We start from the raw sequence: 19,608 nt of genomic DNA on the forward strand, positions 1-19,608 counted from the left end.
GATGAATTAAGGCAAGGAATGACCAAAAACAAGACCTTAGGAAGCCATTTCTTCTGTTTGTATTTGCAGCTGAATATATGGCAATACACAAACGTATCAAGCCAGTCTCATGCTGGCTGAAAGATTGAACCTCGCTTTAGAGTCACAGACATTAGAAATGGGAAAGAACCATTAGACCGCTGAACCCATCCCCTTGCAAGTGCAGTTTATAGCTTTCAGAGAGGGAACATATCTGACATTAGCAGGAAACTGCTGAATTCATGTAGAAGAATGTACCCTTCCGCATTGGTGTTACCTGGCTCTGAGCTTGGGAGTCTTATCGTAGTCAAGGTGAGGTTTGACAGAAGACCTCTTGTCTTGCCTGTTCGAAGCCTTATCTCATTGTACAAAGCTAGCATGCTGTAAAATATTGTCTCTTGTATGGCAGCAGCACGCTGCCATTTGCAGGCACAGCTGTGAGGGATTTTTGAACAGGCCGCTGTGTGACATAGTACAGGCTTAGTAAGACACGAGTTCCTGCCTCTAACAGTGTTTACATTCTCCTTGGTCCACTAGTTCACAGCCTCCTGGTTTCCATGCCTATTGAAGCAACAGACCTATTCCTTGGCAGATTACATCAGAAACTGTTCAGAGTCCTTAAACTTGTGCTGACATACCTCACTTCAGAGTCTACACTTGTCGTGCTTGGGAGGGATGGACAGAGGGTGCATACCTATCTGGTGGGACATGTGTCTACTCGCAACTTTTACCATCTGTTGCAGGAAGCCCAGAGCTTGGAAATTTGCATTAATGGGACTCCAGAGTATGCAAAAAACCTGACTGAAGAGAGATTCTCTTCAAAACTCAGTAGCACTGGGGGAGTTAATGATTTCTGGGGGTTGTTTTGGAACACTAATTTCTAGGCACTGTTTGCACTGGTGATGGATGAGCCACCATGTGTTCTGTCCTTTTCCTTGGACAGATTTGCCTCCGGGAGCAGAGGATTCTGATGGAGTCATAAAAATAAAACTGCCAAATAGCATGGTGTGATTTAATCACGAGCTGACTGCATTGATTCTTCCCCTAGGGTGCACCACGCATGTGTTTGGAGATGCATTTTGTCACGGGGGGAGGGGAGGGGAGGGGAAAGCATCTGGAAGTGGTATATTTTAGATATGGTATCTGTCAGGGTGTTGCCTGTGTCTGATATTTGGGGGTGGGTAAAGCATGGCTGATTGTAAATAGTGTACTCTGTCCAGTGGGTGGTGGGCTCATATCGCTCTGCTGCCCCCTTCACTGCAACTTGTGAATAGAGATGCTTGCATAGCCATGCCATTCCACTCTCCCCCTCACTGCTAGTTTATACCAAATGGATCACATTCATTTGTACTGCCTGCATCGCTTAAGTGAAGTGAAATGGAAAGCTGCCGTTGCTTTGATCAGCATGCCGAGGCCACAGTGTTCACTGTTAACATGCTATTGTCGGTCCTGTATAACTCGTGTGTGTGTCCAAGAGAGAGGCTTCTGGCTGAGAGAATTTCAGTGCTACTGTTGCCCATTTTGTATAGCAATGGAGAGATGCCCCTTTTCAGGTCTTTGGGGCTATGTTGTCTATACAGCAAAGAAGAAGCCACGGTTGGCCCATACCAGCCGACTGGGGCTGCGGGACTGTTTCATTGCTGTGAGGCTTCTGGGCCCAGGCTCTGGGACCCTCCCACCTTTCAGGGTCCTAGAGCCTGGGCTCCAGCCCAAGCCTGGAAGTCTACACAGCAATGAAAGAGCCCCATATCCCGAGCCCCGTGAACCCAAGTCGGCTGGCACAGGCCAGCCATGGGTTTTTCTTTGCTGTGTAGACATATCCTGGGAGGCTTCCAAGTCTTTGCACAACGTTCAGGCCACACTGGGTAAGTCCAGTCGGTGGTGGAGGAGCCCAGTCTTTGGTTAAGTCCCCGGGAAGTATTTCTTTGCACATCTGATAGACAAAATGGATGTCCAGCAGCAGTAAAACATTTGATTGTTTTAAGCTGTTAGGACCTGGATATGTCTTTGCAAGTGTCTAAAACAGGCTGAATCTAGTCTTTGCTAGCCCTTTGAGTTCCCACACAATAGGTTTTCACTATTGCTGTGGGTGAAGGGGAGAAGTAAGCCCACACCATGTGAGAGAGTGAAGCAGGGCTTAAGAAATTTACTAGACATCCAGCCAAAGCATTAAACCTTCATCTGAGACAGGTGACAAAAGAAGGGGTGAATAGGCGCTCTGGTGATTATCCTGGCATACCATTTACAGCTGCTGGAAAGGGACACAGCAATAAAACTGATCAGATTATTATCAATTTCACTGTTCTGCTGGCAAGCATGAGTCAGTGAGTGCATTTTTCATGTCTCAGAGTAAGGGATGGGTTTCCCCCGTGCTGGGGTTAACAAAGTCTTGACACAGCTTGTGGAATCTCCTGGAGGAGAGATTCAAATGGAGATTAAATAAATCTGGCTGTTTCAGTGTTAAAACCTCCTACCAAGACATCTTCATTTGTGCCTCAATATCATCTATGATGCAAAACAGGTTTAGGGGCAGCATGTACGTTTTGGCTGCAAAGCCAAAAAAGGAGTGTGGCTCTTTGAGTTTTGGTGGACCTAAAAATGGTGATATTTGTTTATTTAATTTCTTGAAGTAGATTTAAAATTAACTAAAATAAATTAAACATAAGAATGCATAGCCATTGCCTGTGGGCTGAACCATTTTAGTATAAGTCATATTTAGAGGTGGTACTTCTCTGAATGGAACACAGCAGAACAGATGCAGTTTTGCCTGAGGGTGCATTGCTGACATCAGTCTGTTGGAAAGCTGCACCTCAGTCGTGGGATTTTGATTATTGCATCAACATGCTGCTATAAGAGATTAGAATAATAATACTTGCCAGCGTGGGGACAAAAAAGAAGACCCACCTCTTCACTGTAGCTTTCCCATGGTAACAAGGGGGAAGAAAAGCCAAGGGAAAGAGAGGAGAAACTATTTTTAAAAAAAGAAACCTACTGAGATAAAAGATTATATTGTGGGAGGAGGGGAGAGAAAGACGGCTAAGATCCTCTTACTATTTGCTCATGGAAAGGAGGGAGAAAGAAAAGATCAGTTGGTTGCTCGGTTTATCAAACTTACTGTGTCACAGTTACAAGTGTAGTGTAAATCCATAGGCAGAGACAACCTCATAAGGGTTGGCTGGAATTGGTATGATTTCTCTTCACTTCTCGTTTTGTCACTGTTTGATTTCAGCAGACAGAAGGAGGGGCACAGACAGATGGACAGCAGTCACAGACACAAAGCAGTGAGAATACCGAGAGCAAGTCCACTCCAAAGCGGCTTCATGTCTCTAACATTCCCTTCCGCTTCCGGGATCCAGATCTCCGACAGATGTTTGGGGTAAGTTACTGAAGCCCTTAAGGAACAATAGACTCTACTTCGCTACAATTACAGTACATGGTGACACTGATGGTGTGTCCACGATAGGAAAAAAGGTGTTTTTACTATGTGTGTATTAATGTGGTAAAATCCCAGTGTGAACAGGGCAATTTGTATTTTTCACATGTTAGCAGAGCGAGGTAAGCACTAGGTAGGGTTTACCTCTACTTGCTATCACTTGCCCTTTCTGCACTAAGATTTTATCATGTGTTAGCAAACAGTTGATAAAATTCTGCCTTGTTGCCTAGTGAAAATAAGGCTTCATAGCTAAGGCTGATTTAGTGTTTCCATTCTAAAGCGTTGTTTTTCAATTGCTTACAAACTTTCTGAAACATTTAAGGCCCTCCTTATGATCGACTTCTGGGATCTTATGAAGAGATTCCTGTGAAGAAATTGGCCAAATAATATTTGAGGAGTCACTGGGGTGAGGATAGTATTTTAAAAAGTATATAACATACACATTGTGTGTAGTTTGACTGTATCTTTTAGCCTGCTCCCCTCTCCACCCAACCTTCGTACATTACCTACTTCTTAGATTGTAAGCTCTTTGAGGCAGAGACTGTCTTTGTATGTATGGCCAGGGACTAGTCCACCATGGGCACACACAAATTCAAAGGATGATACAAGGATTTGCAAGAGCTATGCTTCAAGTGAAGGGTCTATACAATCCACAGGAACCTTTGGCTTGTTGGCTGCTCATCCTGTGTGGCTGACGGTGTACTAGTGTTGTCTGCAAATAGTTCCATGTAATTAAGCTTTTTGTTTTTCTTTTAACAAAATCTAGGGAATTCTATTTAATAAAACAAAACAAAACTTTGTTGCATACTAAGGCTGCAGACTGAAGAACTCAAGTCAGGAAATACAATGTTAAGGTTGTTCATGCAACTTTGATAGTTGTTCCCTGAAGGTATGTGTTAAATCATTTCTAACTACACCATTGCCTACTACTGGTTCTGCAGGACTCTTGCTTCAGTCACTGTACAGCTTGAACAGTATTCACTGAATGAGGCAGGTGTCCTATAAAACCATACCTAATTCACATCAGTAAACTATCTCGATGCGAAGGAAAGATCAGAAGAATAGTAAGAGGTCAATTTGGCTCCATCAGGAGTTCTTTAATGACCTGAAAATCAAAAATGAATTCTACAAAAAGTGGAAATAATGACAAATTGCTAAGGAGAAGCATAAAAGAATGGCACAAGCATGTCGGCACAAAACAGAGAGGCTAAGGCACTTAGCCTTTGAGTTACACCCAGCAAGGGACATAAAAGGCAACAAGGAGAAGTTTTTTGAACACATTATGAGCAAGAGAAAGACAAAGAAAAGTGTAGGTCCACTACTTAGTGGGGAAGTAACACTAACAACTGATGACATCAAGAAAGCTGAGGTATTTAATGCCTAATTTGCTTCAGTCGTCACTAAAACAATAATGGTGATCAGATAGTCAACACAATTAATATTAACAAGGGGGAAGGAGAAGGAATGTTACCCAAAATAGGAAAAGAACAGATTAAAGACTAGTTAGATATGTTCGATGTATTCAAGTTGGAAGGTCCTGCTGAAATTGATCCTAGGATACTTAAGGAACTAGATGAAGTAATCTTGGAACTATTAACAATTATCTTTGAGAACTCTTGGAGGACAGGTGAAGTCCCAGAAGACTGGAGAAGGGCAAATATAGTCTCTCTTTTTAAAAGGGGAACAAAGAGGACGCAAGGTCTTATAGACCAGTCAGCCTAACTTTGATACCTGGAAAAATAATACTGGAAACAAATTATTAATCAATTTGTAAGCATCTGGAGGATAATAGGGTGGTTCTTCAAGTGGATGTGGCCTTGTATTCCACGTAGGCATGTGCATGCTCAGTGCACTGAAGCCGGAGAACTTTGCCTAGCAGTACCTGCAGGGGTGGTGCTTAAGCCCTGTGGCTTTAGCGTCTACCCTGGCTATATAAGGGTGGCACTGCCCCAACCCACCTCAGTTCCTTCTCCCCACCCGTGGCTAGAGTCAGAGCTATGTGTGGTGTTTCACCTTATGTTTTCAGTGTCAGTTTTTCTGAGTTTTTCCTCTAGAATAGTAGTTAATAGTCCCTTAGTAGTAAAGCATTAGATTAGTTGGTTTCCCTGTGTGTTGCCCTCACCAGGTTCAAGCATTGTCCATCATGTGGGAGGCCCCTCCTTAATAGTGATCCCCATATGAGGTGCTTGTTGTATCTCAGTGAGGGATACATTGAGGAATTGTTCTCCATCTGTAAATCATTCAAAAAGAGGATTCAGGTATCAAGAAACTTACAGCCAAAGCAACACCTTCTGGAGTAGACCGTCAGGTCACTTCAGCACCAAGGCCCTCGTCTTATCAGTGGTTGCCTTCAGAACCAGCAAGCAATGCCGTTCCATGTTCGGACTCTGGTGTTTCATCCAAGAGAAAGAGGAGTTGTTGTTCCTGCAGTACAGCGAGAAAGACATCCTAGAAGACTAATCGGAACCATTTCAGGCTCGGGAGACTGTTCTGCTTCTTCTAAGAGGAGTGATGACCAACATCACACTCCTTCCAGCATGTGGGGTGGAGCAGGTTGTCTAACTAGTCCCTGGTACTGCACCGAGATTAGCGAGAGCTAGTCCAATTGACTCCCTGGTTCCAACCATGGAGCATCTGTTGAATCTGGTACTGACGATGCTGGCACCAGTGTTAACTGTCTCCTCACCAGTGGCATATCGGCAGGCATCAGACCTGCTTTGCTGCTCAGTCCCTGACTCTTCACTACTTCAGGAGTTTTCCGGTACCATAACTTCTACTACTTTGTTCTCTATTACGTCTTTGGCACCTTCTGGCTATGTTGCAAAGCTGCTGGGTTCGTTAGCACGGCAACATGCCCTGCCCATGTCCCAAACTATGGAGTTGAGGCTGATGCTTGGCCCAACATCAAAGGCCCCCTCGATGCTGGTGTGTCCTTTGGCACCGTCATTGCACTTTTAGGGGGTCCCATTGTTGAGTTTGGTACCACTCTGGGTGCCTCTCCCAGTACTGAGTGGGAGTGTGTCTCGCTCAATACGATCGATTCCCCATTCCTCTTCAGCAGTGATGCTGGCCTCCGTGTTGGGCTTCGGATGAGTCCAATCATTTGTTCACCCCGTTGGGGCTAGCTCCTCTGTTCTCACTGCAGAATCTTTGGGACTCCTCGAGATCCAGATTGGGGTTGTCCTCCTCTTTGTTGTTGTCTGATAGAACGTCAGATATGTGAGGTCATCCTAGCAACTATTCTCTCTGTGTTAAATCACAGTGATTGGTGTGCTGCCCTGGACCTTCAGGATGTTTATTTCCATCTAGCAGTTCTTCTGAGCCACAGGAGGTTTCTCAGGTTTGTCATGGTAGACCAGCACTATCAGTACACCGTGCTTCCTTTCATCTGTCCTCTGCTTCCTGGGTTTTAACCAAGTGCACAATTGTGGTGAGAAGTACCTCTGGAAGAGGGTAATTTATAGCTTCTTGTATCTGTACGCTTTGGTATTGAGGGGCAAGTCCAGAGACAAAATCCTCTCACCTTCAGTTCACGCTACGCTTACTCGGTCATCTAGGTCTCATCCAAAACAGTGGGAAGTAAACATTGGTTCAGACTTACAAGAATTGAGTTTTTTGGGGCCGCACTAGACTCTGAGTTTGAGACGGTTTCTACCAACCAACTGGTTCCACATGATTCACCATCTTTGTCTGGAACTGCAGTCTCAATCCTCAACCACAGCTTGAGTATGCCTGAGGTTTCTAGGCCATATGCTGCATGCACATAGGTAGTCCAATATGCCAGGTAGTGCCCTCGTCCTTTTCAGATGTGGCTGAAGTTGGTGTATCATTCAAACTGTCATCCCTTGGACAGACTAGTTCAACGTCCTCTGCCAATCCTGGACTCTTTCCATTGGTGTATGGCAAGGGTTCTCAACCTTTTTCTTTCTAAGGCCCTCCAACATGCTGTAAAAACTCCACGGCCTACCTGTGCCACAATAACTGGTTTTCTGCATATAAAAGCCAGGGCCAGCATTAGGGGGTATCAAGCAGGGCAACTGCCTGGGGTCTCATGCCACAGGGGCCCCCGTGAAGCTAAGTTACTCAGGCTTTGACTTCACCCCCATGCGGTGGGGCTTTGGCTTTCTGCCCTGGGCCCCAATGAGTCTAATGCTGGCCCTGCTTGGATGACCCTTTGGGCGTTCCTTTCTCTCTGTCCTCACCGACCAGGCTTCTTGTCATTGTTGCCTCCTTAATAGATTGGGGAACACATCTGGGGTCACTGAAAGTTCAAGGACTGTGGTCAGAGGAGGAAGCTTCTCTGCAAATCAATGTCCTAGAGCTTCATGCTATCTACAGTGGCTGTCAGGTACTTCAGGATCACATCAGGGACTTGGCAGTGCACATCCTTACCAATAATACCACCACAATGTATTACTGTATGTGAACAGACATGGGGGAGCACACTCCAACGTGATGTGTCAAGAGGCGATCAGGCTCTGGCAGTTTTGCATCAGGGAAAACATTACCCCTGTGGCTGATCGCTTATGTGGGATCCAGAATCACGTGATGGATCATTTCAACAGAAATTTCTTCCTGAATCACAAATAGTCCCTGAAGCCCAGAGTTTTATGGTCAATCTTTGTTTTGGGGCATCCCAGCTGTCAACCTGTTTGCCATGGAAGACAAGAAGAAATGCCAGCTGTTTTGCTTCTGAGGGGGTCTCTGTCCAGGCTTCTTGACCTTTCTGCCTGGGTTGGGAATTGTCATCCCTGTATGGTTTTCCTTCAAATTCCAATCATCCCGCAGGTCATTCTTAAACTGAAATTGGACTCTGCCAAGCTTATTTTTATTGCTCCAGCATGGCCAAGACAGTGTTGTTTCTCCAACTTCCTCGCATTATTGTTATGGCTTCCCATATCCTTTCCTCTTCATCTTGATCTCCTGACTCAGCATCACCGGCAGGTTTTGCATCCAGCACTCATCTCATTTCACAGCATGGATGCTGCAACTAGATAAGAAGGAGTAAGGACGTTCGGAGATGGTCCAGCAAGTTTTGCTCAATAGTAGAAAGCCCTCCACCAATGTGGGTGAAAGTGGATCTCAATGTGGTTGTTAGCCTGAGGAGTTCAATCAATGATGGCTTGAATCCAGGACCTGTTGTTACACCTTCAGTCTTCTGGTCTTGCACATAGTTCTTTGAGAGTGCATCTGGTGGCAATTTCAGCATGCCATCCATTCATTCATCCTTTGGAAGTTGGTATTTTCAAATTCCATGGTGTTGAGGTTCTTGAAAAAGTGTCACTCATCTCCACCCACCAGATAAAGAACTGATTCCTTTGTGGGATCTTAATGCTTTCTTAGTGGCTCTTTTGGGACTTCCATTTGAGCCTCTGGCAACTTCTTTTTCCCTTCTGTGTCAGAAAATCACTTTCCTTGTAGCGATAACATCTACAAGGAGAGAGTTGCAAGCTTTGATGGCAGAGCCTGCTTACATGCAATTTTCCAAAGATAAAGTGACCTGTGATTGCACCCTAAGATTTTTCCTAATGTGATTTCTCAGTCTGATTTGAACCAAGTTATAGATCTGCTAGTGTTCTTCCCTAAGCTGCATTCAACCCCAGAAGAGCAGCGTCGTCACAGATTGGAAGTCAGGATAGGATTAAATTTGTCCATTCTTCATCTCATCTGTTTGCTTCAGATGCGGTCTGAATGAAGGGACATGCAGTCTCTTGACAATCTCCAGATGGTACTTCCTATGTCATGCCAGCATACGAAATAGCTCAGACTATGCATCCTAAAAAGGTGCAAGCTCGTTCCACAAGGGGCCAAGCAACGTTGATGGCATTTCTAAGTGACATTCCTATAGTGGACATTTACAGGGCTGCCACTTGGTTCTCTATACGTACTCTTACAACCCATTACACCATTTTAACTGCATCTAGATCAGATGCAAATTTTGGGAAGGCATTCCTGGAGTCCTTGTTAAACAGATTCTGAACTCCATCTCCCACGAGTACTGCTTGTGAGTCACCTGCCTGGAATATATGGCTGCATCTATTCGAAGAATTAAAAATGGTTACTTACCTGCACTGTAGCTGTTGTTCATTGAGATGTGATGCAGACCTGTACTCTACAACCCACCCTCAGCATCAGAGTCTGTACTCTTGATGTTTGGTGTGAAAGAACCAAGGGGGATTGGGGAAGCACCACCCTTATTTAGTTGGGAGAGGAGCTAGGGCCACAGGGTGTGAGCGCCACCCCTACGAGTACTGCTAGGAAAGGTTCTTTGGCTTCGGTGCGCTGGGCGCATACACACCTACATGGAATGCATGTCTGCATCAAATCACAAAGAACAACAGGTACAGTACAGGGTGAGTAACTGCTTTTTATGAGGAATAGTCAGCATGGATTTGTCTAGAACAAATCATGCCAAACCAACCCAATTTTCTTCTTTGATAGGGTTACTGGTGTAGTGGATAGGGAGAATCAGCAGATGTGCTATATCTTGATTTTAGTAAGGCTTTTGACATAGTCCTGCATGGCATTCTCATAGGCAAACTAGGGAAATGTGGTCTAGATGAAATTACTATAAGGTGAGTGGACAATTGGTTGAAAGATCATACTTAGTAATAATCAGTGGTTCGCTGTGAAACTGGGAGGGCATATCTAATGGGGTCCCACAGGGGTCAGTCCAGGGTCAGGAACTCATCAATATTTTCATTAATGGCTTGGATAATGGAGTGGAGTGTTTGCTTATAAAATTTGCAGAGGACACCAAGCTGGGAGGGTTTTCAAGCCCTTTGGAGGAGAGGATTAGAATTCAAAAGGACCCTGGCAATTTGAAGAATTGGTCAGAATTCAACAATATGAAATTCAATAAAGTCAGGTGCAAATTACTTCATTTAGGAAGGAACAATCTGCACAACTACAAAATGGAGACTAACTGGCTAGGTGATGGTACTGCTGAAAAGGATCTGGGGGTTACAGTAGATCACAAATTGAATTAGTCATCAATGTGATGCACCTGCCAAAAAAGCGTAGCTGAAGTCGACGTACTTAGAGCTACTTACCGCCGTGTCTTCACTGCGGTAGGTTGGCTGCTGACGCTCCCCCGTCGACTCCGCCTATGCTTCTCGCTCCGGTGGAGTTCCGGAGTCAACGGTAGAGCGCTCAATCGACCCCCACTGGATCGATCGCTCTGGAGGTAAGTGTAGACATGCTCTTAGTCTTGAGAAAAGAAGACAGAGGGGAGGGGCCTGATAACAGTCTTCAAATATGTTAAAGGCTGTTAGAAAAGGGATTGTGATCAATTGTTCTCCATGTCCACAGAAGGTAGGACAAGAAGTAATGGGCTTAAACATCAGTAAGGGAGATTTAGGTTAGATATTAGGAAAAACTTTCTAACTAGAAGGACAGTTAAGTTCTGGAGCAAGCTTACAGGGGAGGTTGTGGAATCCCCATCACTAGGTTTTTTTTAAAAGGCTGGACAAATACTTGTCAGGGATGGTTTAAGTTTACTTTCCCCTGCCACAGTGCAGGGGACTGGACTGATGATTTCTCAAGGTCCCTTCCAGTCCTACATTTCTATGATTCTGGTTTGTGTGTCATTAGCAATTACAATACTGTTAATCTCTGAAATTCATGGATTTTTAATTAACAGTGGTTTAAATGAGAGCAGAAGTGGGCTCTCAGTTCACATGTTGGCCAGTGTGAAGTGAATGAAATGTGCAATAATATTAAAACTACCAGCATTGGTCTCCAACTCTGCTAACCAGTAGGAGCTGGGAGTGCTGTGCACTGTGGAAGATCAGGGTAAGTCCTGTTCTTTTGCACCAGGGTGGGAGTAGGCACTGAGAGAGACCTGGTTTTGAGTTCCAGGCAGTTAATGTAGATTGCAGCACAATCCACTGCTATGCAGATGACTTGGGTTTATTTCTAGTGTGACACACACACACACACACAGAGCCCTGGCAGCCTGGGGGTTCAGGAGCCTCTATCCGTTGAGTCAGCTATTCAGGCTCATCACCATTGTGTCTGAGCACCTAACATTATCATCTGCATTTTACTAATGGGGAAACTGAGGCACATTGAATAACCACACTTCTGTTTTATGAGGTTTCTTCCAGAAAGCACATTGTAACTGCTGGGTACTTGCAGTAGGGATTTCCTATCCTTCACTGAGGCCCAGGTAATGCCATGTTATGTTACATGGAGGAAAAACAAATGTTTTACTTGTTAATTTTCATTCTCCACCAAGTGATTTGGTGCTTTAAAGTTACTTGACTTAGATCAGCAGTAACAACAGCTAGAGAGCCAGCTCAGTGGCATGGATTTAAGGGGAGAATTGTGACTAGTAAATCTCAGTGCCAGTGTGCTCAGCATATCTGTATGTCCAGCGAGAAAGGTATGAGCTTTTCAGGAGTGGTCTATCAGAACTGTATCTTCTGAGCACAAATTCAGTTACATGCCATTTTTCAGCACTGAGAAACTTCAGCTTTGACAGAGAAACAATCAATGACGCCTCTCTGCTCCCTTTTCCCCTGTCAGTGCTGCTTCTCTTAACACATTCACAGCCTGGAGCAGTAATATGGGGCTTCCTGAGCACCCCCTCACTCCCACCCTTCACAGGAAGCGGGAGGCTTTTCCTTAGGTGACTCATATTGAAACAAACCTTCTGTCTCCTTCAGGGGACTCATGATTGTTTGAGTTTTCAGCTGTGGGTGATTGCATGCCTCCTTCTCCTCCCTACCCCTTTTGTGTGTCAGGTCTGATCTCCTCAACATAATCTCTGAGAGACTCAAAGCCCTTGCCTCGAGTGGTTTTCCAAAAATACTGTGCAAAGGGTGAAATCGGGTAGACAGCATTGAAAGGGGGGAAGGAGTGAAAGTGATGGTGGGGAAGAAGTCCCTCAAGGATAGAATGGCAACCCAGAGGTCAGCTCTGTCCCCAAGCATGAAGCATCAGCTAATGTTTTCGTGCAGTCTGGAGCAGACATAGAAATGAACCTCAATGATGTCGTGTGGGTGGGGGAAAAGATTTAACCCTTTCCAAACCACTGTAATTAATGAAAGCTAGGGATCTAAGGATTTCCTGTCAGAGTCAGCCTTTAGAGCATCTCATTGTAAAGTGCCAGCATGTACTGGAAATGGAGAGCCAGCCCCCTTGTGATACCTGAACACATTTTTAGCAACTCTAATGGGGTTTCCATTCGAGCCCTCACTTCCTGCCTGCTGTCCCTCCTGTCTCAGAAAACTGCATTCTTGATAGTCATTACCTTTGCCAGGAGAGGATGTGAGTTGCAGGCCCTGATGGCTTGGCCTCCTTACACATAGTTTTCCAGGGACAAGGTTACGCTTTGGCCATACCTGAAGTTTGTATTCAAGATGGTGTCTCAGTTTCACTTGAACCAGGTGGTATATTTGCCTGTATTTTCTCCTAAGGTGCATTCCTCCCCGGAAGAGCAATGCCTCCACACGCTAGACGTCAGACTCTCTCTAGCTTTCTATCTGAACAGGACGGAACAGTTTTGTGCTTTGCCTCACCTGTTTCTTATCGTATGTGGACCGCATGGAGGGCACAAGCAGTCACTGTGCAGACCATCTCTAGATGGATAAACATCTTGCATCAGAACTGCATACAATAAAGTGTCAGCTCCACCTCCTTAACAGATACAGGTGCATTCGACGACAGCACTGGCAACATCGTGACATTCCTCAATGACATGTCCATATTGGACATTTGTAGGGCAACCACAGGGTCGTTCATGCATACTTTTACAGACCATTATGTGATCACCGCTTCTTCCAGAGTGGACACTAATATCGGAAGAGCGGTCCTGCAATCTTTGTTCAGGTAGACTCCAAGCTGAGCCTCTGGTTGGGTCTACTAGTCACCTTCTTGGAATAACATCTGCATCTACTTGAAGAAGAAGAAATGGTTGCTTACTATAACCAGTTCTTTGAGGTGTGATGCAGAAGTATATTCCACAACCCACCTGCCATCCCCTCTGCATCAGAGTCTTTCACTGGACATTTGATAAGAAAGGACTGAGGTGGATCGGGGTGTGCGTACTGCCGCTCTACAGGCACTGCTAGGCAAAAGTCTCTGGCTTCAACGCACGCATACACCTACTTGGAATACACATCTGCATCACATCTCGAAGAACCACAGTTGTAGTAAGGTAACCATTTCTTCTTATTTTCCACTAAATGACCCTAAATCCACACCTAGTATGGTGAACGTTTTTGGTGTTCACAACTGGTGAAGATAGGAGTCTTACTCCTGCTGAGTGCAGTTCAGTGGGGGAAACAATATGATAGAGAAAACTAAACTATAGGTCTTGATTCAGTGAGGAATGCAGGAGCTGAAAACAAAGAAAAGTATAGCTGCTGTCCAAGGTTCTTCCATCTTCTTGCTCGGCATGCATTAGACATCGTTATGGAAGGGCCCCTAACCTTTGGGATGTCAAGACACTGTTATCTGCTTCCCCACCCTGGACATGCTCCTTGTACTTGACTCTGGTCCCACATTCTCAGATATAGGTGTAAGGAGGTATAATAAAAGCTGTGACATGCAGTAGTACTGGTAGAGACTGCTCTTTATTCCCTGGTCCTAAGGGTCAGGGTTGCAAAAGGTCATCCTCCTCCGTCATGTGGTGGGAGGGGGGTGGTCAGTGTCTGCCGATTCTAGTGACTACTGTTACAGGAGGCACTGGCATTATCTTGACACCTTGCATCCAGGGCCGGCTTTATGAACTGCGGGGCCTGATTGGAATACTCAGCAGTGGTCCGGGGCTTCAGAGGCATTTCGGTGGCGGGGCGTCCTCTCTGGGTCTTCCGTGGCACCAAAGGACCCCCCACCGCCGAAATGCTGCTGAAGACCCCCAGAGCGGGGCCCCCTTAGGCGCAGGCGTGGGGCCCTTTTCAGCACGGGGCCTGATTCCAGGGAATTGGCGTAAAGCTGGCCCTGTTTGCATCAATAATATGCTTTCTATAGTGACGTTTAACTGGGAACTGTGTGTTCAGCGCTGCTTAAGCAACAGACGTTGTCCAAATGGATACCCTAGAAGTAGAACTCTAGCACTAGAAGCGTCTGTCCTAAGCTAATGGTAGCAGTACATCTGTCAACAACTATTGTGCTGCCTTTCTTGCTTGGGAACATAGTTTCTGCTGCACAAAAATTGTGTCTGCACACTTGAATGCATAGGGACTTGTGTAGTATTATTCTAGTGGAAGGTAGTGGTGACTGTCAGTTGTCTGGCTGAGACATCTTTGAGGCTTTTATTTAAGTTGCAGGGAAAGGCTACACTAAGGTCTATATGAAACTAGGTGAACCTGTAACTTTTGAAATCCAGTTACATATGGATTCTGTCCACAGGTGCCAGTGCAATCAAACTGTGATTCTACTTACCCTGGTTCTAAGCAATCATCTGTATAACTCACTGTCTTGTAGTGCAAGAGCTCTTTATCTCACTGGCAGGTTTCAGGCCACTGGGGTTACCAAAAAACAGTATTTTTATATGACGTTTCCTGTCTCTCTGGTTGCATACTGTCTATGTGGCTTCCTTCTTTGGATCTAGCCTATTGAAAAACTTGCAGGTTCTGTTGAGCAAGAGGTTTGCCCTGCCATGGCTAGTTGAAGGTAATCTACTGTCTCTTCAGTTGATAATGAGCTGCAGCCCTGCAAGTATTTAATCCCTTTCAGTTCTATCATCCTGTTTTTTATTTTGACTGAGTGTGGGAGATTCCAACTGAGTCACTTCAAGCCTGGGAACTCCTATTATTTCACAGGTAGGAAGTCAATTTATCAGTTGTTTTGATTGTGTGTATCAGAGTGTAGGAGCTTTGGTCTCTAATGGCTACGCCTCCTTTTGCCGGATTAAGTAGAGAGATGGGGTGATGTGAATTATGGATTCCTTTTGTGAGTGCTGATGGGACGGGCCTTACACAGCGTTCTCCAAGGGGAGGGGGAGTTCTTTTCTGTGGTGGTGGAAGGTTGTCGAGCCTTACATTATTTCTCCCTTTTGTTGTCATCTGGCCAATTCTGGAGAACTCAGGTTTATGATTTTTATGATTTTCATTTTTAGGGGCGTTAACTCTTTTTTTCCTGCACATTTTGGAACGGACAGTGACTGCTCTAGAGAGGGAGCCAAGGCAGTGCCAGTTGGAACAGAACGCCAGGGAGGGGCCATACTAAACTGCCAGTGTGTCAAAAGGCAATCTCTCAAATTTATCACAAGAAATGCAGTTTTGGCCTCTGCTGCAAGACCTCTCACGAAAAGCTCCTGTCTTCATGCCTTCTGGGTGGGAAACAAAATGAGAGACAGAAAGACACACCCACCGTTCCCCACAGGTGCGTAAGCTGCAAGCCAGAAGAAGAATAGGAGTTGTAGTCCCATGTGACTGCTGTTAATATGGCTGTGCTCTGTACAGGCCTTGTTATTAACCAAAGCCTCATTGTGCTACCATAGGGTGGCTTACACCTTAAGGGCTAGAGGACTGGGGTCGGCCAATCCTGATTACTAAGGAAGCATACCTGAGCAGGAATCACTTGATTTTCCTATAAGAGCAGAAGGAAGCTGCAGAGAGTATTCTCAGGGAGAAGAGAGGCTGCTGGGAGCAAATAGGCTCCAGCAGAGAAACCTGAAACTTGGAAAGGATGGACTTGAAAACTTTATTATGAATGTTTAAGTTGTTACAACAGAACCTGATAGGGGATGGGAATGGATGGAAGTGTTTGAATTATTGAGGAAGTCCCCTGAAGGGGGAAAATGAGGCAAAGGACTGCTTGTAGGGCCATTCTGAGGCTGAGAGAGGGCACCCAGGAGAAGGTCACTTGTTGACAACTTCAAAAAAAATACAACAGGGGAGTTGGTAACAACTCCTATAGTTAAATTGCCTAATATTTTCCGTTATAAAGAAACTCACTCACTCTTCCATTGTTTACAGAAAGCTGTTGATATCTGGCAGGAGGAACACTCTCCAGCTACAGAAATATCTTTTCTTTATCCTGTGAGATGCTATTCAACCTTTTGCTGAGATATAAACTGTTAAAATTCACCGTTTCACTTCTCTGCTTTTCATTCCTCAGGATAATTTTGACAGCATGAAAAAAATGAAACACATGAACATCGTAAGGCTGGGCTCATGACACTGCCACAGCAGCAAGACGACACTAGTGGGAAGAGTGGGGTAGAAGGGCCAGGCTGGGCTCCCCGGAGCCAGCTCATGGCCCCAGTGGCCCAGACCCTTCTCTGGAGGCACCACGTGAAACAGGAACTAGCTAGGCTCTTTTCTCCTCTCCCTCCACCAGTGCAGCACCTGGCCCCAGGTACAAAATGGGGCTGGAGCTCCTCCAACTTCCCACATGGGAAGGAGAAAGACAGGCCAGGTTCCCTCCAGCCCAGCAGCCAATCCCCTGACCTCTGGAGATACAGTGAGCAGGCATTCCCCACCACTCCTAAGTGGGAAAGAGAGGAGCAGGCCAGGCTGGAATACCCAGTGCTTGACCTAGCAGTCCATCCTCCCTCTGGGAGAACAGCCTTCTGCTGCTGCCAACTAATGTAGTTAGGCCTCTAGTTCAAGTGGTAGCAGTCTGTGCTGTACTGCTGCATGTTCAAGGTTGAACCCTGCTGATGGTGCATGATGGGGTGTGGTTACAGTTGCACAGAACGTTATTTGTTTTTACCTTTTTCCATTTATAAAATCGAGAACATTATTATATTTAAAAAAAATCTCTTGAGAAAGTAATTTAGGTTGCAAAATGAAGCACTTAAAAATTAGGAAATCCCAGGTTTGTGGTTGCTCACATAACCTTAATTCTGCTCCCTTCTATTATGCATTATGCCAGTCTTTAATTACATGATCACATATCTTTTCCCCACAGAGCACCTCCCCCATTCAGTGCACACGATGGATGCACTGGGGGACAGAATTAAGTTTGAGTGGGCAACCATAAATCTGGCATTTCCTGTCAGGTGCTTGACTCTGCAACCTAAGTAACGTTCTTTTGTGTGTGTTTTATGTGCGTGTATATTATGGGCAACCTTTAATAATAGGTGTCACTACCATCTTCACCTAACACTTGCGGTATAAGACCCTGTTTTCAGTTGCTTATAACTTTGCAAAACTTTTACCATGTAGGCTGAAATTTTCCATCCTGGGTGACTGCCTGATTTTTTGTGAAAGTTTCAGCTAAAATGGTGTAGTTGTTTCCAAAAATGAGATTCAGGAAAAATATGTCGTATTGCCCATGTTAAAAAAAATCTTACAACCATTTTGTTGTATATCTGGAGCAGGGACTTGACATTTGGCAGGGGGTGTTGCGCAAGTGTCAGGGATTTGTCTTTTGCCATCCTCATGAAAATCCTCCCAACCTGGGCCAAGTTATAGGCCTCTGGAAATTGCAGTTTATGCAAGCTCAGTAAGCACTTGTTAGCTGCTGGCAGATAAATTTTCTGAAGAGTCCATCTATTCTGGGCATGCTCCATCCCAGGATTGCAACAGCTGAGCTGCAATTCTCTTTCAATTGTTCCTCCTAGCTTCCAGGAGCCAGTGGTGCTGTTCTTTGTCCTCCCTGCGGCACCCCTGCCCCAGTGTCCAGGCAGTGTGGAGGAGGAAGAAACAGCCTGACTGGAATGCAGAGGGTTGAGCAGGAGTTTGGGGGGAGTGAAGTGGGGGAAGGAGCCATAGGGTGAGGGTGTATAGGGAAAGGCATGGAGGAGGGCAGGATCAGGGGGCATGGATGGGTGCAGAGTGGGGAGGGAGCATAAACTAGGGGTGAAGGTGGGGGCAGAAGTGTTTATAGCTATTTAGCATATGCTTCTCTCCAGAACTTGAAATTTGAACCCTGGCTACCCCTGATTCATTTCTATACTGTCAATAAATAGCTGTGAAACCCTCTGGCAAAGCATATATCTCATCTTTCTCCTGATTAAGGTGACCAGGTGTCCGGTTTTCGACCGGAACACCTGGTCGAAAAGGGACCCTGATGGCTCCGGTCAGCACCGCCAACTGGGCCGTTAAAAATCTGGTTGGTGGTTCTGCGGCATTAAGGCAGGCTAGTTCCTACCTGTCCTGGCTGGCACCACGCTGCGTCCCAGTAGCGGCCAGGAGGTCCGGCTCCTAGGTGGGGGGCATGGGGCTCTGCGCGCTGCCCCCTCCCCGAACACTGGCTCCGCACTCCCATTGGCGAGAGCTGCGCGTGGAGCCTCCTAGCCCCTCTGCCTAGGAGCTGGAACTGCTGTCTGCTTCTGGGGGGCGGGGGGAGCACACAATGCGGTGTCAGGACAGGCAGGCAGCCTGCCTTAGCCCCCACGCTACGTTGTTGACCACGAGCCACTGGAGGTAAGCCCAAGCCCCCAGCCCTGAGATCCCCCAAACCCGGAGGCCTCTCCTGCACCTCAAACCCCCAAGCCCAGAGCCCTCACCTCCCTGCCCCAGCCCAGAGCCCCCTCCCACACCCTGAACTCCTCATCCCTGCCCCAGCCCAGAGCCCCCTCCCACACCCTGAACTCCTCATCCCCACCCCGACCCCAGAGCCCTCACCCCCTCCTGCACCCCAACCCTCTGCCTCAGTCCACAGCCCCTCCCGCACTCCAACTCTCTCAGGCTCACCCCCGAGCCCCCTCCCACACCTTTAACCCCTCATTTCTTGCCCCACCCTGGAGCCCGCACCCCCAGTTAGAATCCTCACACCCTCCTACACCCAACCCCCCTGCCCCAGCCCAGTGAAAGTGAGTGAGGGTGGGGGAGAGCGAGCCACTGAGGGAGGGGGAATGTAGTGTGCGGGGGTGGGGCCTAGGGTGCTTAGTTTTAAGCAACTAGAAAGTTGGCAACCCTAATTAATTACGCATTTTTCCAGAGCACCCCTGCCTTATTCAGTGCTCAAAATGGTGGACATTGCCCAATGAATGGGGAGTTATTGAATATTTCTCTTTGTCTTCCTCAGTGTGTAGCCCCAAGCCTTATTTAACACACATCCAAACTTTGCACTGAATACAAAATTAATTTCCTCATGTCCATTCCTATTGTGAATTCACCATAGTATCTACATGTTTCACAAACATTAATGAATTTATCTACACAACACCCTTGTAGAGTGAAGTTTTGTTGTTATCCCCACTTTACAGATGGGAAACTGGCACACACAGAGAGAAAGGTCTAAAATTGTCAGAA

The 19,608-nt window shown here is 46.1% G+C and overlaps 1 protein-coding gene across 14 annotated transcripts in view; it reads left to right on the forward strand.

Annotated features, from left to right (window-relative positions):
* The window catches only part of RBFOX2 (RNA binding fox-1 homolog 2), a 262,724-nt gene that overhangs the window by 203,312 nt on the left and 39,804 nt on the right, over positions 1–19,608 (forward strand). For 10 of the 14 annotated variants that reach the window (XM_044986568.1, XM_044986547.1, XM_044986508.1 and 7 more), the window contains one exon: positions 3,248–3,394. In XM_044986568.1, the coding sequence (XP_044842503.1) occupies positions 3,248–3,394 (147 nt within the window). The remainder of the gene's footprint in view (positions 1–3,247; positions 3,395–19,608) is intronic. The other 4 variants (XM_044986536.1, XM_044986573.1, XM_044986527.1 and 1 more) reach the window with 1 other exon arrangement.

Source organism: Mauremys mutica, chromosome 1 (assembly GCF_020497125.1).
Source record: "Mauremys mutica isolate MM-2020 ecotype Southern chromosome 1, ASM2049712v1, whole genome shotgun sequence".
NCBI classification, from domain to species: Eukaryota; Metazoa; Chordata; order Testudines; family Geoemydidae; genus Mauremys; species Mauremys mutica.